General features: G+C 54.4%; 1 protein-coding gene across 4 annotated transcripts in view; it reads left to right on the top strand.

Annotated features, from left to right (window-relative positions):
- Positions 1-26,909, top strand: part of NTN1 (netrin 1) — a 188,130-nt gene that overhangs the window by 137,068 nt on the left and 24,153 nt on the right. For all 4 annotated transcript variants that reach the window (XM_055306705.1, XM_055306704.1, XM_055306707.1 and 1 more), the window contains exons 4-5: positions 2,363-2,512; positions 5,067-5,120. In XM_055306705.1, the coding sequence (XP_055162680.1) occupies positions 2,363-2,512; positions 5,067-5,120 (204 nt within the window). The remainder of the gene's footprint in view (positions 1-2,362; positions 2,513-5,066; positions 5,121-26,909) is intronic.

The following is a 26,909-nucleotide window of genomic DNA, read 5'->3' as shown; positions in this document are numbered from 1 at the left end:
CTGCCCCGCTGTCCCCGAGGATAACCCTCGGCTCCACCGACGTCAGCTGGCGCCTGGCTCCTCCCCGGCGGCACGCCAGCCTGGGCAGCTGACAGGTCACCAGCTGCGAGGGGCCACGGGCAGGGCCTGTGCAGCCCTCCTGCAACACCAGCCCCCCGCCCCTCCCGGAGAATGTACTCTGGACAGCTCCTGCTTTGGGAAAGGCGATCTGTGCCTCTGGGTGACTTGGCTCTGACCCCCTGATGCCTGAGCAACCTTTGGTGACCTCCTCCCCGCCAAGCACTAGGCCCCAGAGCTTCCTGGCACACAGCTGTGTTCCGTCAGCACGGAGGGGAGGAGGTCTTGGCACGGATCTTGGCATTACCAGCAGGCTCACACAGCAGGCCACGGGAGGTCAGCTGGCATGAGCCTCTGGAGTCCACATCCTCTCGGCCCCCGCGCCCTTGCTGGGCTTGGGACAGTGGGGTCCTGGGCTGTGGCCTTAGAGATGCCGCCCCTGCCCCTGCAGCCTTACTACCGCAGGCCCAGATTTGAGGGCACAGGGAAGGGTCAGAGGGTGTCTCCAGACATCTCCCCCTCACAGCATCGTCCCCAGCTTGCAGCAGGCTGGGTCTTTTTTTACAACGAAAGAAGAGGAAAAGAAAGATGAGAGCAGTTGAGCACGACTGAACTTGAATTTAGGGTAGATTGAAGAAGACACGTCCCTAACAGGATGAGGTACTGCTGTTTACAGGGACGAGAGGGGGACAGTTCTATTTTTTCCCCGTGGATCCTGCAACAGGAGAAGCCTGCTGACAGGACCCCACCACTTGCACACACACAGGGGTACATCCCCGGGGTGGCACCCCTGCCCTGCTCAAACCTGACCCAGGCACCATGACAGATAGGACCCCCACCCAGAGAGCTTCCAGAAGCTCCCACATGTCCAGACACAACGTTAACAATTCCTCACATTCCTCTCCTCTCTGCCTCCCGCTTCTGACTTCTTCACTTCTCCTGGTCAGCCCCTCGGGGGTGGGGGTGGGGGGGTCCCCCAGGGGCTGGCTGTGTGGGGCCACGTTCTCACCAGCAGACTCGTACTTCGCCAAGCGGTGCTGGCTGGACATTCTGCTCACACATCTTTTCTGGGGTGTTTTCTTCCCATTTGGAGCAGAAACACTTAGCAGCTTCCTGCAGACGGCTCTTCAACCCTGCGCCCTGCCTCCACGCCCCACACCCGGGCTTCCCTGGGGAGAGGAGTGGACAGACGGGGGAGGCTGCACATCTGCCTACCTCATCCTGCCCCCCCACCCCCTGCCACCTGCACTCCGAGCCCACCCCTAGGTTCCCGGAAGCGGGACTCGGCTGGGACCTCCGGTGTCCCGTCTTTGCTGGTAGAGTCACTCTCACCTGAGCAGCTGGGGGTCGGTGGGAATCTTGGCTGCTATAGTAAAACACCATGGACTGGGTGGTTGAGACAATGAGCGTTGTATTTCTCTCCGTTCCAGAGGCTAAGAAGTGCAAAAGTAGCACACCCCAGATCCCGTGTTTGGGGAAGGCCAGCTTCCCGGCGCAGGGGATGGCCTTGCTGTGTGCTTGTGCACAGAGATCTCTCTATTTCTCTTCTTAGATGGACGCCAGTGCCATCCCGAGGGCACCGGCTTCCAAGATGTCATCTAAACCTGCTCATCACCCAAGGCCTCACCCTTAACCCCGTTACACTGGGGTTGAGGGCCTGGGCTTGAATTTGGGGCAGGGTTACAAGCTTTTCATCCACCCATAGTAGTGGGGATGTCCTCCCCAGAGTCCTCTGGGATTACGTCCTTGGAACACATGGAGGGGAGCTTGGGGTGCAACATGCCAGGCCAGGCAACCCCAGCTTTCTAGCGTATTCCAAACCAGGAAGGGTGTAGGGCCTGCTCCAGCCGCTATATGGCGTCTCCCTTTCTGTGAGGCCCCCTGGGAGGTTCCTTCTCCCACCTGGAGGGTAGGGATGGAGGCCTGGGACCTGGGGAGGCACAGACTTACCCTGTGGAGATTCTGATTCCTCCGCTTGTGATCAGCCTGTGGCCTTTGCCTTCCCGAAAACATCCTTGAGTGTGGGCCCTCCTCTCGGGGCTTTGGAGGGTTCCCCCCTGTTCTATTTCCTGGATGCCTTGAGCCTTTCAAGGTGGTCCATTCTGATTTTTATGCCCCATTGCCAGGTGGCACAGGTGGCCAGTTATCAGAGCTTCTAGAATATGTGTGTGGGCTTGACTGGGCCTGCCCCCTCCCCATCCCCGGGGTGGGGCCCATGGGGCGCCCCAAGGCAGGGAGGGATTCCCAGGGAGAGGTTGGCCATTCCCTGCCACCCTCTGACCCTCCTGTTGGGTGTCATCCACAGCCTGCGATTGCCACCCCGTGGGCGCTGCTGGCAAAACCTGCAACCAGACCACCGGCCAGTGTCCCTGCAAGGATGGCGTGACGGGCATCACCTGCAACCGCTGTGCCAAGGGCTACCAGCAGAGCCGCTCGCCCATCGCCCCCTGCATAAGTACGTGCATGCGAGGCTCCCTGGGCTTCAGCTGGGCTGCGGGGGAGGGAAGCCCACTATGAACCCCGACTGCTGATGTGCAGCCGGTCGAGTGCTTGTTGATGTGGTGCTGTGTGTCCGGGGCCCTGTGCTCAGTGGGACCCCATGGGAGACCCCCCCCCCCACCGCCAAGCCTGTGGACTTCTTGCGGAAGCAAGAGCTGGGAGCTCAGCAGAGCTGGACCTGGGGTCACTGTGGCTGCTGTGGCGGGAACCCCAGGATCCTCATGCCCTGGCAGATCCAGAGCAGAAAGGACTGACACTTTGAGCTCCCATGTATCCTAAGGGCCGTGAGGGCCATGCATGGGTCCTGGGGGGGCCCCTTGGACCAGCTATGAGCCCGTTAGTTCCTGGAACAAGAGGACAGAGTATGTGAGATGGCAGGAGTCCCTCAGGGGCCCTGGCTCAGAAGGGACTTCATATTTCACACCTGGTAGGATTGTCTCAGGTGTGATGAGTGGAGACAGCCTTGCTTGTAAGTCAGGCCTGGCTGGGAACTGGGCCCGCCACCCCACCACCTACCCCCACCCCCCGGCCTTGGCTTTCTTGATTCCTTGTGGAAGGCTGACCCAACCCAGCAGGGAGAGCAGAAAAGAGGAGTGGACGCCAGCAAAGAGGGCAGACCCGAGGGACGGAGTCCGCTTCTCTAGACCAGGGGTTTGCTGATCCCCAGGGCTTTGACCCATTGCCTGTTTTTGCGGGGTTCCGTGTTTCCATTTAATAGTCTTTTCCTGATGGGAACCAAGATCAAAGTTTATGACACGTGGAACGATTGAAGTGAAAAGTGGAGTGTCCGTAAAGCTTAATGGGGACAAAGCCATGCCCGCTGTGTACCTGCTGTCTGTGGCTGCTTTGAGCCACTTGCACGACTGGGTAGCTGCGGAGGAGACCGTGCGACCCGTGCAGCCGGGCGCATTGACACACTGGAGAGTCCTTGGACCCAAGGCGTTCACGGGGGTTGGGTAACGGCGGATACCCCAAATCCTAGCCCCCCGGGAAATTGAGCTGAGTCTCCACCCGGGGCAGAGCACCTTGAAGCAGTTTTTGCGACCACCTCTACTTGTCGGAGTCTCACGGTTTGCCAAACCCCTCCTTCCTCTTCCATCTATCCCAAAAAGCTGCAAAGTGAACATTTTTAGAAAGCCGGGAGGAAACCCAGCGCTGCCATCAGGGGTTCTGAAAACATAAGAAAACCAAGGGAGCTCAGAAGTGGCTGGAACTGCCGCTTCAAAGCCCCAAGGGGAAGGATGTTGAAATGAAAGCTGGTGATCCAAGGTTCAGAGACGGGAACTTTGGGAAGCGGGATTTCCCGCTTTCCAACCTGCTCTGTGCTTTCTCCCTTCCTTTGGCAGACGCCAAGGCATTCCCACTGACAATCGGAAGACCTGGCTCTCCACCCTGGGGTTTCTGGGAGCTCTTCCTTGTGCCCTGGGTGGGGGTTGCTTTGTGCCAGTGTTGTCACAGCTCTGGGAGCCGGGCCCTCCGTGCACATCCTGGAGCTGGCCCCCCAGGCGCCAGGGGTGGGCAGTACTGTGGCTCAGTGGTCCCTGGCCCAGCCCCGTTGCTGCACAGACCTGGCCCTCAGGACCAAGCAGCTCCTGAGGGCTACGAGAGGGCCTGTCCCAGGTCCGCTTCTTCCTGAGCTGCTGTGACAGAGCCACCGGTGGCTTGTTGCTGATAAATTCCCCTGGGGGCAAGAGCTGACTATGAATGGAGGGCTGGGTCTCAGGCACGCCCCCAGGCCCCAAAGGGCCCATCTCGACCCACCAGGCCCCAGGTCCCAGCTGATCCCGTCTGGAGGTTGAGGGAGATCTTAGCCCTAACCAGTTGGTAGCCTGAGTCTGGGGCATTCGTGGAAACCTCTGTGGCCCCCGCGGGGGGAGCCCTCAGGGACTCTTGGTCGATGCCTGAGCATCTTTCCCGGACACTGGCTGAACCTCTTCTACTCTCCTGAGCACAGGGCGGGGTCAGGAGCTAATAGGAAAGAATTGCCGTTCTAGGTAGGAAGGCAATGACCCCAGTAAAGTGCCCACTTCTCTTGGGCCCTTGGATCTTCCTTAGTATGTTCCGGCTACCGGGAAAAGTGGGAGACCGTGGGAACCTGGGCCAGGGGTGCGGACCCACACACTGCACACGTGGGGCACCTCCCAGCCCCTGGCATGCCACCCCTGCCACGGGAGCCCTCCCTGCCAGCCAGCGGAGGTCAGAGAGGAGCAGTCGCATCCTTATGGGGGGCTGGGGAATGCCTCTGCTGCCCCAAGGGCCCAGCCCTGTGATGACACACACACCGAGCAGGGGGGCCACTCCTGTCCCTGCTGGGTGGAGGGACAGCATCCAGAGAGAACAAGGCCCCTGTGCCGCCTTCCTCTGCCTCCCTGATCCTCCTCCTCTGGGGCTGAGGAGTAGGGAAGAGAGGAGGACCTAGGGAGGAGTCTTTGCTCTGCTCATCCTTTTCTAATGTCAAAAATAACATCTTCTCGCCTCATTTTCTTTTCTCCCCGTCCTGAACCTTGCAGAGATCCCCGTGGCACCCCCGACCACTGCAGCCAGCAGCGTGGAGGAGCCAGAAGGTAGGCATGTCCCGCTTTGCCACAGGGAGGCTGGGGTTGGGGGGAAGGGGAAGGGACCAGAGGTGCCAGACTCCTGAGAATCACTGTCATCAGGGCACTGCTGGGCGTGCGTGGTACCCGCCCCCCCACCCGGGGCTGGATTGAAGAAGATGGAGCCACTGGGCATTGTTTTTTGATGCTACCACCAAGACTAAAAGGGAAGGGGGGGGGCTTCCTTGTGCCCCCGGGCTAGATTCTCACCCAGGCTTGGTGAGACCCTCGAAGCTGTACCCCTCCTGCCCATCCACCCCGGGCAGCAAGCTGCTTGCGTGTCCAGCACCTTCTGATCTGGGCTGCAGAGACGGCAGGAGGTGGTGATGGGATGAATGAAAAAGGCATTCTGAGCATGGGGGTCCGCAAACAGGATCCGGGGCCGGGGGAGGTCTGGGTCACACCCTCACTGCCCCTCACTCCTGCCTGGAACCGTGCGCCGTGTCACAGGCCCCTGGGCAGAGTGGGCAGGCAGCAGAGGTCACAGCCAGTGTCACTCCATTTCGAGTTGGCGAGAAGGAGATGGTGCGATACTGTTTGTGGTTGGTGTCACGTCAGGATTTTTGGAAGGTACCCCCACACCCCCACCCCCCGCCGACCCGCTGGTAGGTCCTGATTTATAATCATTAATATAGTAGCGTGTAGATCATTTAACTGTAATTGTGAGAGCTGGGTTTTGGGAAAATATTTGGGTAAGTGTATTTCACTATAACCCATTGCCCTTGTAGTCCTGTGTATTTTATTTTTGCATTTAGAAGTATTGCTGTGAGGGGTGCCCTGGGGGGCTCAGTGGGTGAAGTGTCTGCAGACCTGTGGCTCAGGGTATGATCTCAGGATCCTGGGATCGAGCCCCGTGTCGGGCTCCCTGCTCAGCCAGGACCCTGCTTCCCCCCACCCTCCCCTTGCTTGTGGTCTCTCTTTCTGTGAAATAAATAAATAAAATCTTTTAAAAAAAAGAAAAGTAGTATCACCCAATACTTGGGAGGTGAGATGGAGGGAACTTTTTCTGTAAAAACATAATTCAAGGGAACCTCCCAATTAGCCCAGTTCTGGGTTGTGGGCGAAGCAGTTTGGAAGCTGGAAGATGCTCCCCCCCTTTTTAAAAATATTTTATTTATTCACGAAAGACACAGAGGCAGAGGCACAGGCAGAGGGACAAGCAGGCTCCCTAAGGGGAGCCTGATGCGGGATTCGATCCGAGGATCCCGGGATCATGCCCTGAGCTGAAAGGAGATGCTCAACCACTGAGCCACCCAGGTGCCCCAAAACGCTTCCCTTTAACAGTTTTAGCTTCCTCCTTGTGACGTGAGACACATGCTCCTCGGGGCGGCCTGCATAGCTCACGTCCAAGGGCACTACAGGTCACGACCTCTCTCTTGCCCCCCAGTTTCTGGGCTTTACAGCTTGGTTAGGCCTCTTGCAGTGATTTGGAACTTTTCTTTCTTCCAAATCAGAAATGAAAAGAAGAAAATTAGAAGGCAAAAAAAAAAAAAAATCATATAAAACATGCATGCAACCGTCTCCGTACCAGCAGGGAAAAGTCTCCTGAGCAACTACTTAGAAATAGTTGTAGCATCCTGCTTAGAAAAGTCTTTCTTAGCAGTTTTTTCATTTCATTACTGTGAATTTCCTTTCTTTTTTCTGTGCTTTTAAAATCATGATTTAGGGACGCCTGGGTGGCTCAGTGGTTAAGCATCTGCCTTTGGTTCAGGGTGTGATCCTGGGGTCCTGGGATCGAGTGCCGCATCAGGCTCCCTGCAGGGAGCCTGCTTCTCCCTCTGCCTGTGTCTCTGCCTCCCTCTGTGTGTGTCTCTCATGAATGAATAAATAAAATCTTAAAAAATTAATAAACAAAATCATGATTTAAGGGTGCCTGGGTGGCTCAGGGGGTTAAGCATCTGCCTTTGGCTCAGGTCATGATACTGGGGTCCTGGGATCGAGTCCCGCATCGGGCTTGCAGCTCAACGTGACATCTGCTTCTCTCTCTCCCTCTGCCCCTCCCCTTGCTTGTGCTCTCTGGTGCTCTCTCTCTCCCTCAAATAAGTAAAAAATAAATAAAATCTTTTTTTTAAAATCATGATGTAAATGGAAGCAGGCATCAAATAAACACCCTTACAAAGTTCTTTGCTCACAGAGAGGTGAGTGGGCAGGTGTGATGCTTGTTGGGGTGCCCATGGCTGTGGCCAGACCCTTTCTGACCTTCTCTCCGGCTCTCCGGATGACCAGGATCTCCGGTGCTCCCTCCAGAGAGCTGAGACCACTCCCAGGCCGGGAGCGCCGGACTCCAGAGCGGCCACCACACAAAGCCTGGCTCGCCTGTCTCGGCAGGCTGGGACGTCGTGGGCAGGAGGCCAGGGGGCCCCCCGGGAAGTGGGCCTGGGAGCTCATACTTCCAAGCCTGTCGATTCTTGCAGTGTTTGAATAGAGAAGGCCTCTGTGCCAGGCTGCCTGAGAAAAGCTTGTTTACTTTTGCCTGTGTAATGGAGGAGAATTAATAAACCGAGAATTTGTCCTGAAAGCTGATGGACATAACCTCACCCTGAACCCATCCCCTTGGAGGGCCAGCTCACTGGGGGAACTCTGTCCACCTGCTCACTGAGCTGGCTGGGACCCTCTGTCGGGGCAGGGAGGTGAGGAATGCCTTGACTGTGGGAGGTCGGGGCCCCCCTGTGTAGGGGGTGGGGGCCCAGGAGGAACCGGGTTGGAAGGGGATGAGGACCACCCACTCCAAACCCATCTACTGTGGTCATAGAGACTACCATCCCCAGGGGGACTAAAAGAGGGCCACCTGCCTTCCCTTGCCCTCCATCAGCCCCGGGTGGATGTTGATCTATCTTGATGTTTGTTTGCTTCCTCGGAAGAAGCGGGGTTTGGAGCTGGGAAGATCTGGGGTTGATTCTCCCCTGGCCGTGAGGCCTTGGGTGCCACGTAGGTGTCTCCTGATGGCCTCCCCCAAAGAATGAGATCATGCCCCGGGTGAGAGCAGCGGGGGCCCTCTCTGCCCTGCTTCTCCTACTAGGGAAGACCTTGCCCTCCTGCTGGGTTGCCTTCCCCTTCAGGAATGCCTGCTGGCTCTCTTCCTGCCCATTGATAGGCTTCATCCTAGGCCCCTTCCAGAGCTCTCCTTGGGCAAATGGTTGACAACTGGCTGGGGGAGGCCTGGTTTGTAGCATTTGCCACTTTCCCTGCTGTAAGCACTCACCCTGTGGCTGATTTCCCCCACCTGGGGCCCTGTGAGGTGCCCCCTGCACCTGCTCTGGAGGTGCCCCCTGCCACCTGCTGGGTGTCCTTCTCACAGGCCTCCCAGTGGCCCATATCAGACCCTGAACCTAGCAGAGACCCTGACCCTTGAAAGTCAGAAGCCAGGTGACAGTCAAGTGCCTGACCTCATGATAGCCCACAGGTGGAGACAGCCCACGTGTCCATTGCTGCACAACTGGGTAGCCTCAGTGTAGTACATCCATACATGATGTAGCACATCCATCCACATAGTGGACTAGTATTCGGCCATGAGAGGGAATGAGGTACCAATAGGTGCTAACTTGGATGAGCCTTGAAGGCAGTTTGCAGAGTGAGAGAAGCCAGAGATAAATGGCATTGTGGAATATGATTCCATGTATATGAAATGCCCAGAATGAGCAAATCCAGACACCAGAAGTAGATTAGTGGTTGCCAGGGACTGGGAGCAGGGAGGGATGGTGAGTGATGTTTGACGGACACAGGCTTTCCTTTTGGGGTGGCGGGAAGGTTCTGGAAGTAGACAGTGGTGCTGGGGAATACTGGGAATGTGCTTCCTTGCCACCAAATTGCCCCATTGAGAAGGGATAAAAATGGTACATTTTATATGTGTTTTACCACAATTTAAAAAAAAAGTCAAGTACTAAAGGGTCAAGAGTCCAAGAGTGAAGTGAATCTGGTTTGCTTGGGGTGGGCTGAGTGCCATGAGGACAGGGCCTGGGGAGCGAGTGGCAGTGGGGGACATGCTTGCCCTCCTGTCCCCTGGGTCACTGGGGGTGTCTTTTAGCACCTGCTCACTTCGTCTCCACACAGGCATAGACCAGCCAGTGCAGGGAGATGGCAGACGGTCTCTGGTTCTTTCCAGATGTACAGCAGCGGCCATGGTCCATCCTGTTACGTAGAAAAGGTCTGGCCACACGGCCTACATCCGCTCTTTCTCCTTTTGGGGTCCTCAGGGAAGGATGTGTTCCTTGGGCCATCAAGTATTCCTGGTGTCAGAGAAAGGGGGCATGACCCTGGGGTCCTGGGATCGAGTCCTGCAATGGGCTCCCCGCAGGGAGCCTGCTTCTCCCTCTGCCTTTGTCTCTGCCTTTCTCTCTGTGTCTCTGATGAATAAATCAATACAATCTTATTGTTTTTTTTTATTTTTTTATTTTTTATTTTTTTTACAATCTTAAATTTAAAAAAAGATTCTGGCTAAATGGAGAGGGGAAGGAAATGACATTTATGGAATGCTTGCTCTGTGCTAGGCACTCTTCTCAATGATTAGCCATTAATCACCTGCTCCCCCCACATGAGGTGGGTACTCATATTAGACCCCATTTTTTTTACACGTGAGAGACAGAGTCACAGAGGGATGAATACGTACCAATAAGCAGCACAGCTAGCCTTCCACCCAAGGTCTCCTGGCCTCAGAGTCTGTGAGTGGCATTGACCTCTGTGTCATCCTGTCTCCAGTGAGTTATGCTGGTTGGCCTAATTTGGCTGGTTGGCCAATTTAGGGTAATCTTTAAATATATCTTCCTGATCGTTTGGTAGCATCCTACCAAGAGAGAAGACAAATGGGTACGTCTGTAGGGATCAAAAAGCCAGGGTAGAGATAGAGGAGCAGCCAGTTAAAAGCTTCTGTTTTTTGCAGGTGCCCATTACGTTGGCTTTGGGCTTTGGGAGTGAGACTGGTTGGCACGTAAGGTTGGGGAGGCTGAGGCCACAGGTTCCGGACACAGGGGGTCATGCAGAGCTGTCCCTTTGGTCACAAGACGGCCCTGAGAGAGATGGGGCAGATGGATCAGCTTATATGAGAAAACAGTTTGGGTGGGGGGAGCAGGTGGCTTTCTCACACAGAGGATGACACTCGCATCCTAAAAACATGCTGGTAGAGAACCAGCTGAAAAGTGTTATCCCCTGGTAGGAGCATGGCAAGGAGGCCATTATTGCACAATTAACATTCAAAGGGCAGGAATTTTTCTTATGTATCAGCAAGAACTACATAAAAACACGGTCCTAGTGAGTGAAAATGTTAAGGGGATGTCTGGCCCGTAGTAAGTGCCCTGTGAATACACAGCATTTGTATAATGGAAACAGGATCCCAATTCGAATAGTCCCAGAAATATCAAATACGCAGAAATAAATGTAGCATTAAAAGTATGGAATGTATTTTTAATTTTTTTATTTTTATTTTTTTATGGAATGTATTTTTTAAAAGGGTAAAACTTTTATTTTTTAAAAAAGATTTTTTTTTATTCATGAAAGACGCAGAGAGAGAGACAGAGACACAGGCAGAGGGAGAAGCAGGCTCCCTGTAGGGAGCCCGATGCAGGACTCAATCCCAGGACCCTGAACCTAAGGCAGATGCTCAACAGCTGAGCCACCCAAGTCCCAAGAGTAAAATTTTTCTAAGGGACACTATGGGAGACCAGGGAAAAAAAAGGAAGATATTACCATATTCTGGGAGGGTGAGACTCAACCCTATAAAGTGCCAGTTCTCCCCCCCCCAAATAATCTGTAGGTTTGGCTTGATTCTCATCAAAATCCTTTTTTTTTTAAATTTTTATTTATTTATGATAGTCACACACACACAGAGAGAGAGAGAGAGAGAGAGAGAGGCAGAGACACAGGCAGAGGGAGAAGCAGGCTCCATGCACTGGGAGCCCGATGTGGGATTCGATCCCGGGTCTCCAGGATCGCGCCCTGGGCCAAAGGCAGGCGCCATACCGCTGCGCCACCCAGGGATCCCTCTCATCAAAATCCTAATGGGACAAGACATGATTCTTAAGTTCAACTAGAAAAATAAATGAGTATTAATAGTCAAGAATTTTTTTAAAAGAAGAGTAATGAGGGGCGATTTGGCCTGCCAGATTTTTACAATATTGCAACCAGAATATTTAAATTAGTGTGATAGAGGAATCACACAAGCAGAGTAGAAGTCCAGAAATAGACTCAAATGTAAACAGAAGAACTTAGTAGACAATAAGTTGTGATTACTAATTAGTGAAGAAAGGATGGACCAGTCAGTAAATGGTACTGGGAAAACTGGCTATTTATTTTAAAATAATAATAAATGAGATTCCTACTTCAGGCTGTGAGCCAATCTAAATGCCAGTGGGTTACATATTTCCATATTTGTAATGAGTCCTTAGAAATCTTAGAATAAGATATATCAGTGTCGATGTAATCTCAGGGTGGGGAAAGTTTTCTAAATATGATACAAAAATCAGAAGTCATGGGGATCCCTGGGTGGCTCAGCAGTTTGGCGCCTGCCTTCGGCCCAGGGCATGGTCCTGGAGTCCCGGGATCGAGTCCCACATCGGGCTTCCAGCATGGAGCCTGCTTTTCCCTCTGCCTGTGTCTCTGCCTCTCTCTCTCTCTCTGTCTCTCATGAATGAATAAATAAAATCTTAAAAAAAAATCAGAAGTCATAAGAGGAAAGACTTTAAGTTGATAAAACTGAAAACTTCTGTATATCAGAACTCTCTATAAGCAACAGAAAGATAAACTAAAAGCTGCGAAAAATACGTGTGACACGGATGACCAAAGATCGATATCCTCAATAAATAAAGAGCTCTTGCAATTCAACAAGAAGTAGAGGATATTCTTAAACAAAATTGGGTTGAGACAATGCACTGGAAATTCTGAGAATTTGCACACATGCCACTAACCATCTGAAGTCTTATATTTACCTGGTAATAAAGAAACAGCATTGACAAGAATCCCATTTCAAAACCTGCTAATGTGACGACTCTACAAAATAAAAAATAATGCTTTGTGTTGAAATGCTTCCTTACTCTGGTGATGGGAGGGCAACTTGTTACTACTTTTATGAAGGGTGATACATATCAAAATGTGTCTTGACTCCATGCCTTCCTTTCTAGGAATTTAGCCTAAGGAACTAAAGATGTGGCAAAGATTTAGGTACAAGGTTGCTTTTCTGCAGCATTGTTCATAATAACAAAGGATGGGAACAACTTTTCAATAGAGTTTTAGTTACTCAGTCATGCGATATCCATATAATTATGTGGTGGGAGAAAATTCAAAGATGAAATGGAAAGGTACAAACTGTTGCCAACGCCAATTACACACGGAGGGTCAAAGTTAGTGAAGAGTTTTACCAGACACGTAATGAAAGATAAATATATCCTGGAGGGTCAAACGTAGGTGAGAGGCCTGGCTTGTTGGAGCATTTTAAGTAAATTATTTCGTCGTGCTCATAGATTGCTGTGGTTCTTGGCGACGGTGCTGATTTTGCCCCCCTGGGGGACATTTGGCCCATTTCTGGAGACGTTTTTGATGTTTTTGATTGTCACAACTGGAGGAGTGGTGGCGCTACTGGCATCTGTTGAGGAGAGACCATCCCACAAAAACTCAGGGCAGCCCCCACAAGGAACTATCCAGCCCCAAATACTAATAGTGCCAGAGACCCTGCTATATCGACACAGGATGAGATCCTGCTGCATTCATATGTAGACCAGCCCGTTTGTTACTCGCTTGTGATACTGAAATGGGTGCGTCTGAGGGTTTCAAAAGTGCTGTTTATCAGGTCAGTGAGGAGGGGCGCCTGGGGGGCTCAGCAGTTGAGCGTCTGCCTTCGACTCAGGGCATGATCCCAGGGTCCTGGAATTGAGCCCTGCATCGGGCTCCCTGCTCAGGGGGGCGCCTGCTTCTCCCTCTCCCTCTGACTCTGCCTCTCCCTGTTGACTTGTTTTCTCTCTCTCTCTGTCAAATAAATAAATAAAATCTTAAAACAAAGAAGCTTAAACGTTCTGACATTTCGCCCCTAAATGTTTCACAATACCACTTCTGAAAACTAAGCCTTTTCCCAAATCTTCTCAATCACGTAGTTATACCTGATGCCATTAACAAAACATCTTTCATGTCATCTGATACCCAGTCCGCCTGCAGACTTCCTTGGTTATCCCCCAAATGTCTTTTTTTTTTCCTTAAAGATTTTATTTATTTATTCATGAGAGAACAGAGAGAGGCAGAGGCACAGGCAGAGGGACAAGCAGGGAGTCTGGTGTGGGACTTGATCCCAGGACCCCAGGATCATGCCAGGGCATGATCTGCCAAAGGCAGATGCTCCACCACTGAGCCCCCCAGGCGCCCCCCAAATATCTTTTATAGCTGGTCTGCTGGATGGTTTAGTTGTTCAAGCACTCTGTGATAATGTGCTGTATGAAGCGTTGTATTTAGAGCTGCTCTAGCGCCTGGGTGTGGGCTGCTTTTGAGGCTCTAATGCGCCTGGAGTGCGGTGTCTGGTGACAAGGGCTACCTGTCCCCCCCACATCATTGTCACTAATCTCACTGTTTTAAAGTAGGGGCAGAGCCACGTCGGGCCTTGTATGTGGCCCACCCTGTGGTTTGGGGGTTTGGGGGGGGATGGAGGAGGTGTGAGTTCTGAGCTTCCTCCAGGGGAATGAGAGTGAGGACCAGGCAGTGAGGCACCATTGTAAATCCTTGTCCCCAGGGTGGGAGCAGAGACATTGTGTGGTGATATGAGGTGTCTGCCAAGGAGAAGGGTGTGAACCAGGGCCTCTCAGTCTCTGTGTGGCTGCTGGCAGGCCTGGAGAATTCTTAGTTGGGGTGTGGAGGGCCATTCTATGCATTCGAGATGTGGCACGGCATCCCTGGCCCCCACTATCCAGACAGTTGTGATAATCCAGTGAGCAAACAGTGCCTGGTTGATAACCCCTGGGGTGGACTCAGATGTCGTGACCTCCCCTGGTTGCCCCAGAACACCCCAGGAAGGGAGACTGGAGGCTAAGCCAAGGGAATGTGGGGCCCGTGCAAGGGACCTGCTGTCCCCGCCCTGGCTGGGGAGCACACTGATCCATCCGGCGCTGATTCGGTTGGAACTAATGGAATTGCCATTTTATTGGACCATCGTTGGTGACCAGAGAGGACAGGGTCACGGGGTCCAGCTTACTGTTTGCTCCCCCTTGGCCAGGACACCCTGCTCTAGGCAGCCTGCATAAAGCAGTCCTCTTTCCTTCCTTCCCTGTCTGTGTGTGTGTCTATCTGCTTTTCTCTCCTCCACCCTTGTCGTCACCACCTTCCTCATTCCCTCTGCTTCCCTGGTCTCCTCCCCCTCCCCCTCTCCTCGCCCCTGTTAGGGGGGTCTGCACAAAGGTTGGGGCAGAGGTCAGGCTAGGGGTGAGCAGGGCCCAGAGAGCCCTGCCACCCCCACCCCCTGCCTGGGGCCTCGGTCACCCCAGGGAGCACAAAAGAAGCCATTTGCATAGCGGGTCTTGGGACCCCATTGTTTCCCTGGGGCCTGGCCTCTGCAGGTGGGGCACCACCAGCCTGGAGGAAGATAAAGGGATGAGCCCAGGAGGCCAGAGGAGCAAGCAGGGGGCGGAATATTTAGCCCTTCCTGGGAGCTCTTCCCACTGGGGACTCTAGGGGATGGCTGATGGGAATGGGGCAAGTGACAGGTGTCAGTGAGAGAGGGGATTGGAATCTCCAGGGCCTGCCCCAGTGTCACACAGATGTCCCTGAGTTCTTGTTGGCCGAGGCTGAGGGGGCGGTTTGCAGGCTGTGGAGCTGGGCAGGGGCAGGGTGGAAGCCCCCCCGACCCCGGGGAGGCCTCCACCCCAGCTGGGCACTGGTGGGGTGTGTGCAGTTGCTGAGCTGTGTGCAGGGAAGCTGGCCGGGCCCCTGAGCTCACAATCCCTCCTCTCTCTGGTCAGAGTCGGCCTTGGCTCCAGCTGAACCTCAGCAACTACTGACCCTGAGCAAGGAAGGCTTCCCAAGCCAGAGGTTGGGGTTGTGCAGCATACATGCAGTCCCTTCAATTGCTTAAATACCTCAAGTCATAATAGCAACAACCTTTTTTTTCTTTTTTAAGATTTTATTCATTTATTCACAAGGGACACACTGAGAGACGCAGAGACACAGGCAGAGGGAGCAGCAGGCTCCCTGCAGGGAGCCCAGTGTGGGACTCTGTCCCAGGACCCCTGGATCACTCCCTGAGCTGAAGGCAGATGCTCAACCACTGAGCCACTGTGCCCTGGGTGAATAGTAACAACGTTAAACCACATGTTTTTTTTCTTAAGAGCATGGATTTCGAGTATTTCGTGATTCTCCCCCCACCTCAATTAAAGTGCCTTCCAGGCCACTTGATAGATTTGGGCTCAGTCTTCTCAACGAGATGAAGTGCAATGGGCTACATGGTCTATGGGCCCCCTCCCAGCTCAGAGCCCCGGGGTCCCCGCTGCTTGGGAAGCCAACTACAGTCGTTGGGCCTGATGGTCCCTGAGCCTGGGTGGGGGGATTGCCTCAGGGGCTTTTCCAGGTGTTTATTGAAGGGACCTTGGGGGGGGGGGTGGTATTTAGACCAAAAAGGGTGCCAAGACCCAGGGGAGGAAAGGAGGCAGGGAGAATGGACTTGGGCATTCTCTGCCCACTAACTGGGTGTCCTCCCTATGTTAGACATAGATCTTCAGAGTTGGAAGGAGCAATGTGGCCTTGAGGCAGTGTGTGGGGATGCGGGGCCACCAGCTGCCTCCTCCCGCATGGGAGGAGATGCTCAGACTGCCCCTCCAACCCCACCTCCTGTTGAGCAGGCCTCTGCTCTCTGCTGCTCTTCCCTTGGCTCCTAAAGCTGTGGGTGTAAGTATGAGAAACCCCGTCCCTATGTGTCCCCAAGGCTTGGCCACAGAAATCAAAGACCTTGTGTCTTTGCCCCCCCTCCCCATCCCCAGGGCAGAACTATAATCCAGTAAGAGCCACTTCCACTGGAATAGCCAGCTTCTCCCTAGGGAAGATTTGCACCATTTTGTGATCTCTGCTCAATAATAAAGACCTCTGTAGGCTTGAGAAGAGGAGGAAGCTGTTTTGTTGGCAGAGATTCAAAATGGGTTGGGGTCTGAGATGCATTTATTTTGTGCAAAGAGGTATCTGCGATTCGGCGGTGTGCTGGGGCCGCATGCACCTTCCAGCCTCGTTCAGGGTTCCTTGCCGGTAGTTGGAAATTGGCCTTGGTGGGAATATTTACACCGTGGAAATTGGCAGTTGCTACAAATTAAGGCTTTTTCTTCTTGGAGAGCTGGTCATTGAACAGTTCTTGGTGTTTCTTCTGACGGGCATCCTGGGTATGGAGTTTAGGATCTTGATATTGGGTCTGGCCTCCACATTTGACAGGTTTGTGGGGAGGGTAGGTTGAGGCCCAGAAGAGGACAGTGACTTGCCCCAGGTGGCACAGTAGGTGGGCAGCAGAACCAAGGGCAGGACCCAGGTCTGCCAACTTTTCATTCACCAGAGCACCTCAAGCAAGCATCCTTTCAAGGGGTGCGCTGTGCAGAGAAATCAGACATGGGGACTTGGAAAATATTCCTTCTGCTGAAAAGGGCTAGAAATTCACAAATGTTTGGGGGCAACAGGCTTAGTGAAAACAGCCTTGAAATTTTCTTCCAAGCCAGGCCAGGTTAGGCTTCCACCCCAGCAGGTGGGACACACTCCTGCTTTCCAGGCCAAGCATTCCTGCTGCCCCCATGAGGCCACCTCCTTCGGTGTCAAGGTTGGGAAACCATACTTCAGCATCTTTCGCAGATGGAGAAAGCTCTCACAAGGTGGTCATCTTTTTTGGCTCTATGGTCCAGGATTGTCCTGGCCCAGACTTGAAGGGAAAAAGGCCTTGTCCTTTTTCCTCTTTGTGGCAGATGTACCTGTAAGTGTGAGAAGAGATGGACTGCCAGCCATTCTTTTGGGTTATCAGGGGCCCCAGGACAGAGAGTGTTGTGCAGATGATTTATTGGGGGGGTGTTCTCAGGAGAAACCAGTAAGGGAGCAAAGGGCACTGCACAGGGCAGCAGAAGAAGCTAGGAAAACATGTGGATTCGGGAGAAGTCTGGCCTCAACCTGACCCCACAGAGAGCTCTGAAGAGTGAATTACACCATAGTTATCCTGCCTAAAGGTAATAGGGTTGGACGGCTAGAGCTGCCTGTGTAGCCTGGCCACAGACTATGGGCTGCCTCCCTGGGGGGCGGAGGGGGGTGGTGTGTGCAACTTCCTAGATATTTGCAAGCAGAGCAGCTCCATCAGCCAAGGGCAGGCCTTCAGAGAAGGTGCAGTGGGAGCCGTTAGACGCCGGTGTCTGCAGCTGGAGGTGGGTGCACTGGCCCCGTGAGGGGGCTCTGGGTGGGGTAACAACCACCTCTGCTATGCTGGGTAAGTTATTTGAGGGGAAAACAAGTTCTATGGGGATTTGAGGACCATCTATGGATTTCTGTCTTGTCTACTCCATCCTCCTTACACTGTAAAAACACCTGGTGGTTATTCTCTGGGGCCCCATGTCCCCGCTATGATACCCAGCCAGTGGGTCCGTCATGCTGTTGGTTAGGACAGGCTATGTGCTGCAACGAGAAGCCCTAGCAGCCCAACGCAAGTGTTTCTGATTGGGCGCCTCCGTTCCCAGCAGTGAGGCAGGGGCCCAGGCTCCTTCCCTCCTGTGGTTCTGCCATCACCTGGGGCCTCGGAGTCCTCACTGGTTTGGCAGGAGAGTTTAGGGCCGCAGTGGGAGACTTGTCTGGGCATCACTTCTACCCCCCGTGTCCCATTGGCCAGAACTCAGTCATGCAACCACACCTGACTGCAGGGGCTGCTGGGTAATGTAATCGCAATTGCTGCATGAACCTGGCACACTCTTCCCCATAGATGTTTGTTCACTCTGCTGACTTCAGGGGCATCCGTGGTCACCTGTGCCATCGTGGTGCCCCAGTCATTGGCACTGGAAAGAGATGGTAAACTGTGAGCACCTTTCCTCGGTGTAGGAAGGAGGAGGGGTGTGCATCCAGCCGGACAGCTGCCTGGATTTCGGGTGTAGGTGCCCCCCTACCCGGGAAAGTAAGCAAAGGCGACACCGGGTTCCAAGGCATGACCTCATTGGCAGTGGCTTAACCAGCTGGGCTGGCCCGCCAGCCAACCAGCCAGCAGACGCCGCGGGCTGCAGGCATCCCTCTTTTATGACCTTCCCGGGGAGCCCTGGCTTAGCCTCCCCCTCCCTCGCTCCCCTGAATCACCCTTCAGCATAGACAGCAGCTCCGGGCCATGTCCACCATTGGCTCCGGCTGGAGAAGTGTATCGAGAGCCAACTGGATCCCCATCGGGACGCGTTGTTTTCCCTGCTGAACACAAAATCCCCCTGTTCACTGAGAGAGCCAACAAGGAGACCCCGTGGGGCTGGCCCGGTGGGAGCAGATTCCAGTGAATACAGCGCCCGAATGGCTTCAGCTTTTTAAAGACGAATACACAGGATAAGTTTGCCCTCCAGGCGGGAGCCAGAATGCAGGGCGCAGGGCTGTTACAGCGGATTAGCACAGACTGACTCGGGCAGGTGCAGCCTTTTCTGCAGTTTGGAAGGGTTTAAGAAATCTGGATCCTGTGCTCTTAAAAAAAAAAAAAAAAAAAAAATGGGGATATGGGGATTTCTTGTCCCGCCAGGCTGGTGGTAGTTTGGAGCACTACCCACCCTGCCATTCCCAGTGGTCCTTGGGAATTCTGAGCCGAGGGGTTGTGCCCTCGCCTGTTTATTCATTCATCCCCTGCACATTTATTGAGGGCCCATGTTAGGGTTTGTGCTGGGTTTACAGAGAGGACGGAGCGTGGGGCCTCAAGTTCAGGGGACTGCAGTTTACAGTAGAGCCATGTGTACACATGTCAGCAGCTGCCCACGTGGTCTTGCACGGCCTCCTGGGGTCAGGCTTCCCCGAGAGCCTGCTGGATCTGTTCCTCCTTCCCCCAAAGCCCTAGAACCGAGGTGGCTCGTCCCCCCTCCAGATGGGCTTCTGTTCCGTAATGGCAGGTAAGAAGAACCAGTGGCATAGCTAGAAATCTGGTGTCCTTGGGCAAAACCTCTAGAAAGTTCATCTAAGAGTTTATATCTTAAACAGCTTAGGGGCTCTGTATTCCTCTGGTTCAGCTGCAGATTGGGCTGCCTCAGAAGATGGGTATAGAAAGATGAACTTGGCCATCTTGTGAAAGCCTAGACAGGTCCAGGTGGGGAGGGCAGGGCAGGGATGATGACCAGCATGTCCACTGGCCTCATAGTGACCTCCAACCTCTAAGCCCCTCAGTGGCTCAGGGGAGAGCAGCAGCGCCTCCACCTGGACTGTGAAGACTTCTAGACCTTCTACAGGGGGAAGCATTTGCACCTGTGGTTAGGTGGAGTCTGTTGAGAATTCTTTACTTCCCCAAGGCAGATGCAGTACCTTCATTTTGGTCTCAGGGAAGATTTCAGTTTTTGCCAGGGTTCTTGCACGGCTGGGGAACAAGCATCCCCCCACCTGACCCCGTAAATACGGTTTGCAGACCCCTGAGGCTTCCTTCACTCACCTGCCACGTAACGTTTTTTCTTTTTAATCATCGTGGGTGGAAGTCTTTCCCAGATGCATCGCCAACTTTCCTGCTCCCTGAGCGGTGTCCATGGGACACGATTTTGCCTTCCAGGATAGCGTGGTGGTTGCAAGATGAGATGGTGCGGGGATGCCATCATCGCCCCACAGCTATCTGGCTGTGCTAGGACTGCTGGCCTCTGTTCTCCCCCTACAGAGGAGATTGTAGGGCACCCCCTACAATCCACATCTGTTTTTCTTGATCTCATGGTTTTCTTCTTCTTCTTTGCCTTCTGCTGGCTTGCTGCTCTTTCTTCCCAATGATGGGTCAATCTCTAGAGGGTCCCCCCACTCTTTAAATATATTCATCCTGTGCTTGCTTCGGCAGCACATATACTAAATATATTCATCCTTCCATCCTTCCGTACCGTGTCCTAGGAGTGGCACTAACAGCATCCGTGTCTGTAAGGGAAGGATCATTAAGCTGTGAACCAAGACCCAGAGGGATCTCCTTTGTGATGGTGGTCGGGCTGCTCGGCTCTGTTCCTGGTTCTCCCCTGCATTCCAGAGAACCAAGACAGACAGACAGACAGGCGGCCTCAAGAAGCATCTCCCAACTGCACATAGATGCCCTTGAAATAAAGAGGAGGCAGGATTAGTCCCCTTGGCTCTCACTTCAGAGAACCGTGGAACAGAGAGGTTAAGAGGGACCAGCACGATGCGGCTCCTAAAAGCAGTGGTTCCTGAGTTTGAGGGAACCAGGCGGGCCTGGAAGGGGAGGGACGCTTGCTTCGACGGCCTTGAGGGCTGATCTGTTGGTTCAGTGGGTGGTGGGCGTGTACCGGTCTGGTCCGGAGGGTGGAACGAAGGCCACGGAAAGGGGGTGGGCTCAGCTCACGGGAAGTCCTGTGCAAATCCTAGGATCCATGGGGAGACAGATTCAGGCTCGGCGTGGCAGCAGGGAGGAGCCAGGCTGGCCTTCGAGAACTCTCCCAGCTCAGAACGTGGACCCCCCCTGTGGCCTGTGCCGGTCAGTCAGTCAGTGGCCGGTGACAGGATCAACCAGGGACAGCAAGAATGTATCAGCTTTGTCGCGGAGCAACCACAACAAATTGTTGTGTTCTGAGGTTGATTAGTGATGCCTGCCGTGTGTGTGGCTGGGGAAGCTGTGGGTCCCTGTGCTGCCTGTTTGCTTGCTCTTCTTAATCCCTGTCTCTTCTGGAAGTCCTCATTTTCTTTATTTTTTTTTTCCCTTCTGGAGATAAGTTGCTAATGATGAAGCCTGGCAACAAGGAGCCCCAGGTTTCATACCTCCTTTCCTTTTTTTCCTTTCTCCTTTGCACTTCCCGGGGTGTCACATGATACAGAGGGCCTGAAGCTCACCTGCCATTTCCAAAGGGAGCTACCCCTGAAACACTTGCAGGAAGAGGAATCTACTCCCTGGGGCCCAGCGGCTTCTGGAATGTGGCCTGTCTGCTCTTTCCTTCCTCTAGCTGCCTGGGAGCACAGCTGCATCTTTGGAGGCCTCGACTAGTGGGACAAGGGGTGCAGTCTTGGGATGGGGTGTGGCTCGGCCTGAGAACTAGAAGCCCAGAGGACGCAGTCCCTTGAGAACGGCCAGCCCCTTGCACCGGGATCGGCAAGGGTAACGATTCCATGGCTTTGGCGACGAAGACCCCTTGGGGTGGCCCTGCCAAGGGTTGAGGGGCAGCTGGTGTTGGCAGTAGTGAAGTGAGTGCTCCCACCGGCCGAGAACCTGGGACACTGAACATTCTCAACCTTAGTCTTCTCATGCTTGTAGTGGACATGGCCGTGGGGACCCTCATGCCTGGTTTCCTGAGAGGTTGTGGGTGGAAAGTGCTGGGTGCGGGCTGCCCAGGTGTAGACTCATCACCATGCAGGTGCTTGGGCTGGTCCCGGTGGCAACCTCCGAGGCCCAGGCCGGATCTGCTGGTGGTGGGGCACGGGGCGACCCCAAGGCCTGTGGGGTTGGTGGCAGAGCCGGGTCTGGGGCCATCTCGGGGGTAGGATGAGTCCCTTCAGCACGACTCACACCAGCTGGGGAGGACTAGGGGGGTGGGCGGCCGGGGGCTCAAGGGAAAATTCTGGATGTCCAGAAGCTGGTTCAGCCTGCCGAGCTGTCCTGCCTCCAGTCAGGAGGGCTTTTTGCAGCCCCAACGGCTCTGGGCAAGAGGCTTTAATCTAATTACATGCTTTATTTGAGCCAATTTGTTTTCCAATCCATCTTGTTCAGCAAGAAGAAAGAGCATGCTGGGGACTCATGGCACCCTCTTGTTCCAAGTGGAGATAGGGGCTGCTTTCCTGCCTCACGTGGCCCGCGCAGCCCCTGACCTCTCCCGGCCTGGCCACCCCACCCCCAAAACCGGGCTGGAGGCCGCCCTGCCTCCCCCTCCACCCCCTTGGGAGAAGCCGGTCACCGCTTTCATCAGCTGAGGGAGGAAGAGGCCACTTGCTGGTCCCGTTTCCAGGAGGCTGAGCGACTGGGTCTTGCACCAGGAGGGACTGAAATGGGACAGGTGCCCAGGGCAGGTGACGCAGGACTGCGGGGCAAGGGAGGGTGTCTCTGTCCCTGTGGGGTCAGCCCGGCTCAGCATCCTGGGCCCCAGTATTTTGCATCTGCAGACATATTTTCATAATAAGGCAGTGGATTGGGAATCTGTGTCTTTAAAGTCCAAACAAAACACCAAAGACCTTCCACCTCCCCAGAGACGGGAGATTTATCCCCAGGCAAGGAGCCGCCACTCGCGGAGGGTCAGCTTTTCTGTTTCGCGTTTTTCCAGAATTATCTTTCTCCACCCTCCCTTCAGAGCCTCCTCCTGCCTGCCTTTGACACACCCTCGCGTTTCGGGGCGGGGTCCCTTGCAGGGCCTGGGATCTTCCCGGATGGAGGGGTGCCGGAATCGCCGGAGCTGCACGGTGCTGGTGGCAGCTGAGCACCCACACCCCCCACCCTCCCTTTTACGCAACTCATTTGACAAATATTTATTGAGAGTTTGCATGCTTTTCGGGCCCTGGGGAGAGAGCAGTGAATGAGGCAGTGGACCTGTCCTCCGGGAGGGAGGCTGAAAAGAAATACAGTGTGTGACAAGTGCCGGGAAGGAACCAGATCCCCGGAAGATGGGTTTGTTTTTTCCAAAGAGTCAAAGGTTGGTCAGGACATACCTGAGTGAGAGCTGTAAAAAAAAATTAAGAAAAAGAAAGAAAAATAAATCTTTTAATTGGGCGGTGCCAGCAATACAGTGAGATTGGTCATGATCCCTAAATTGTAGCAAAAGCCACCACAGCTACGGTTGCTCAGAGCTCACCTGGTCAGGCTTTCGCTCACGAGAGCTTCAAGGACGACCCAGTCTTACCCCGTTTCCTCAACCAGCAAGCCCAGATTCAGAGAGGTGCAGTGACGCGCCCGGAGCCGCCCAGCTGGAAAGTCGCAGAGCCAGCATTCCGAGTCCTCCACGGCCGACCTGCTAACAGCCCCCCGCATCCTGCAGAATTCCGAGATGCACTGTGCCCACTGGATCGGATCCCGAGGTTCGGGTGGGGGTGGGTGCTCCAAAGAGGACAGACCAAGACCCACAGAAGAGCCCCCAGGGCCCGGAGCTCCAGTGTGCTTCTTTTCAGCCATTAGCTGCCAGTCCTGGCATGGGTGGCAGGGCCCTCTGACTCGGGGTGCCCCTCCAGCCCCCTCCAGCCCTCTTCGGGGCTCATGCCCTGTTTGCTGTCACAAAGCTTCACCGCTTTAAGGGATGCCTGAGCCAGGACCCACGCTTCCCCGTGGGTGTTGCCCGGATCACTGCCGGGGGAGCTGGATGTGTCCTTCCTTTGTCCGGGGACCTGGGTTCTTTTTCATTTGTTTGTTTTTAAAGATTAATTAATTAATTTATGATAGAGAGAGAGAGAGAGAGAGAGAGGCAGAGACACAGGAGGAGGGAGAAGCAGGCTCTATGCCGGGAGCCCGATGCAGGACTCGATCCCGGGACTCCAGGATCCCGCCCTGGGCCAAAGGCAGGCGCCAAACCACTGAGCCACCCAGGGATCCCCTCTGGGTTGTTTTTAAAGATGGTATTTATTCATGAGAGACACACAGAGAGAGGCAGAGACACAGGCAGAGGGAGAAGCAGGCTCCCTGCGGGGAGCCCAGCCCAATGTGGGACTTGATCCCAGGACCCCAGGTTCAAGACCTGAGCTGAAGGCAGACGCTCCCCACCCCGCTGAGCCCCACAGGGGACCTGTTATGTGTGGGTTTGCTGGGCCAGGCAGCCTGGGGACCTCACAGGGGCAACTGTGTTCAGCTCCTTTGACACCACCGTGACCTGTGGGTTTAGCAAGAATTTGCTGTGGCCCGCACTGGGCCGGGTGCTGGGACCAAGGTCAGCAGAGGCGGGGAGCCAGGCTGTTTTGGACCATCGGGTGGGTGCTAAGAACGGCGGATGGCCCAGTCCTAGGTCCAGGAAGAACGTGACCGTGGGGTGGCCAGAGGGCACTGCACCACCCACCCGCCGCTGCTTGGTTTTGGCCGGTTTATAGTCTCTGCTGGGGACCAGGGTCAGGCCCCAGCCTTCCCATTGCTTATCAGTCACCCCAGGGACACAGGTGAGGGGGCACATCCCTGGGACGCTGTCTCTGACAGCCGGTCTCTGTCACCGCACCCTCCTAAATCCTGCCCCGTTTTACTGATGTGAAAACCAAGCCTCCAAGTGGTTAAGTGCCACAGATCACTGGGCTGGTGATGTGACCGCCTTCCACCAGGAACAGCGGCTGCCCCCATTGCCCCTCACGGGTCACTGCTGACACCGTCGGGGCCCTAAGTGGGTGTGTCGCCACGGGGTGCTGCGGGGGAGTCTTGGAGAGTACCCGAAGTTGGAAACATTGAAGGTTGCTAGCCATTCTGGAAGAATGAGGGGTGGGTGCTGGGGAGGCAGGAGCAGATGTGTGGGACCCAGGTGTGATGGTGCAGCTGTCCCTGCGGGTGGCTTTGACCAGAAAGGTTCAGGAAAGGAGGGCCCTGGGTGGGTTTTGTGCAGTGCGCACGCCGCCCGCTGCTGCAGGCACAGCAAAGGGACCCTCCGGGAAGCCCTGGGCGCCCGCGGCCATAGCTGGGGAAGGAGCAGAAAAGCAGGGCAGGGCTCCCCTGGGACATGGGGTGGGGGCCGGAGCCCCAGCCTCTGTGCTTACCCAGAGCCTCAGGCCCCTGGCTTGATGCAGGAGGAGGCTCCAACACGTAGCTTGTGCCACTATAAACCACACGGGGTCAAATCCAAACCATACCCGGCCCCACGCAACCCCTCAGACTGTGCCAGTCACCTCCCTGCCCCCTCTCTCCATTCACTCTGTGCAAGGCACCCTGGCCTTCGTTCAGTTGCTGGGCTCTGCTAGGCTCCATCCTGCCGTAGGGCCTTTGCGCAGGCTGTGCTTCCTGCTTGCAGCTCTCCGCCTGCCGATCTCCTTGCCCTGCATCCTCCGCGGTGTCGGTCCCTGTGTGGTGTTCCGCTCTGGCAAGTTCCTTGGCCGCTGTAGCTAGAGCCGTACCCTCACTCTCAACCACACCACCGTGCGCAGTTGGCTGACAGCTCACTTCTGGTTTGTCCCTTGGTACTAACGTGTGTGCAGTTGCGAGGGGATGGGCATCTGCATGCGCACACGCTTCCCTCTCTTGAGGGGTATGTAGCACTTGCAGCAGCGGACGCCCCGTGGATTAGGAATACGAGCATCGCCTTGTAGACCATGGGTACCCGCGTATGATGGGATCTCCCATAAGTAAGTGGTCCCCATCCTCACTGAGGAGAGACTCACTTCAGAATGTTTTTAGTGGTTTTTTTTAAATACAAGAATTATATACTCATTACAGTAAAATTAAAAATATAGATAAGCTGGGGCACCTGGGTGGCTCAGTGGTTGAGAGTCTCCCTGTGGCTCAGGTCGTGATCCCGGGGTCCTGGGATCGAGTTCTGCGTTGGGCCCCCCCCCAGGGAGCCTGCTTCGCCCTCTGCCTGTGTCTCTGACTCTCTGTGTGTATTTCATTAATAAATAAATAAAATCTTAAAAAATATATAGAGAGATATAGATAAGCCAGAGCAAGAATGTAAAAACCAATCCCAGTCCCACAGCTACCATTTCCGCGCATAGCATACTCTTCTAGAATAAAACTCAAAAACCCCAGGCGAGGTCAACCGGCCCCCAGGGACCCCCTGACCTTTGGCTGCACCCCACCCCCCAAGCCTCACCAGCTCCCCTCCATCTGGCTCCTCACACCTGCCTGGTCCTTTGCTGCCCTGTGTGCTGCATGTGGCTCAGGCCTTGTCATCCTAGATGTCACCTCCCTCGGCCTGGCCCTCGCACCTCAGTCGGTCTCCATCTCCATGCCTGCTCTCTGCTCGCCATCTCCCCCGGATGGGTGTCGCTCTTGGGTGAGTGTGATCACACCCATGCAAATTACCTGTCCCCCTTCTGTGGTCAGGCCTCCCCCTCCACCCAGTACCTCCCAGAGCTGGCCATGTGGAATTTGCTTATTAGCCCAACCTTGGAAGGGAGCAAGCGGTGATAAATTCATAGAGGTGCAGGGGGCGGGGGGGCGCTGCTGCACCAAAGGGTGTGCATCTCTCCACGCTTTTGACATTTCGATGCCAGTCGTGTTCAGGGAAGAGGAATTTGCACCCCTACCTCACCCGCACGTTTGTGTGCACATGTGTGGATGCCTTCGCCAGTTCACAAGCCACAGGTCCTGTATTCCCACTGATTTGAGCTACATTTCTTTGATTACTTGAGATTGGCCATGTTCTATCTCCTTGTCCCCCTTCTCCCCCTTCTTGTGAATTGCCTGTTCTTCTTTGAATCTTATTTTTTTTTAAGATTTTATTTATTTATTCATGAGAGACAGAGAGAGAGAGGCAGAGACACAGGCAGAGGGAGAAGCAGGCTCCCTGGGGGGAGCCCAATGCAGGGCTCGATCCCAGGACCCCCGGGTCACAACCTGAGCCAAAGGCAGACACTCAACCACTGAGCCACCAGATGTCCCCTCCTTTGAATTTCAGGTTGCTTATCTTATTGATTCAAAAGAGTTCTTGATATATGAAAGATCCTAACCCATTGTTATCTGTCTCACAAATACTTGTGGCTTTTTTTTCTAGTTATTTGCTTGCACCTCACACCATATATCCTCTAGCCGTCCATTGCTGG

The sequence above is a fragment of the Nyctereutes procyonoides genome, unplaced genomic scaffold (assembly GCF_905146905.1).
Source record: "Nyctereutes procyonoides isolate TBG_1078 unplaced genomic scaffold, NYPRO_anot_genome, whole genome shotgun sequence".
In the NCBI taxonomy this organism is placed as follows: Eukaryota; Metazoa; Chordata; class Mammalia; order Carnivora; family Canidae; genus Nyctereutes; species Nyctereutes procyonoides.
The sequence above is the reverse complement of the archived record's forward strand: the minus strand, read 5'-3'. Positions and strand labels throughout refer to the sequence as shown.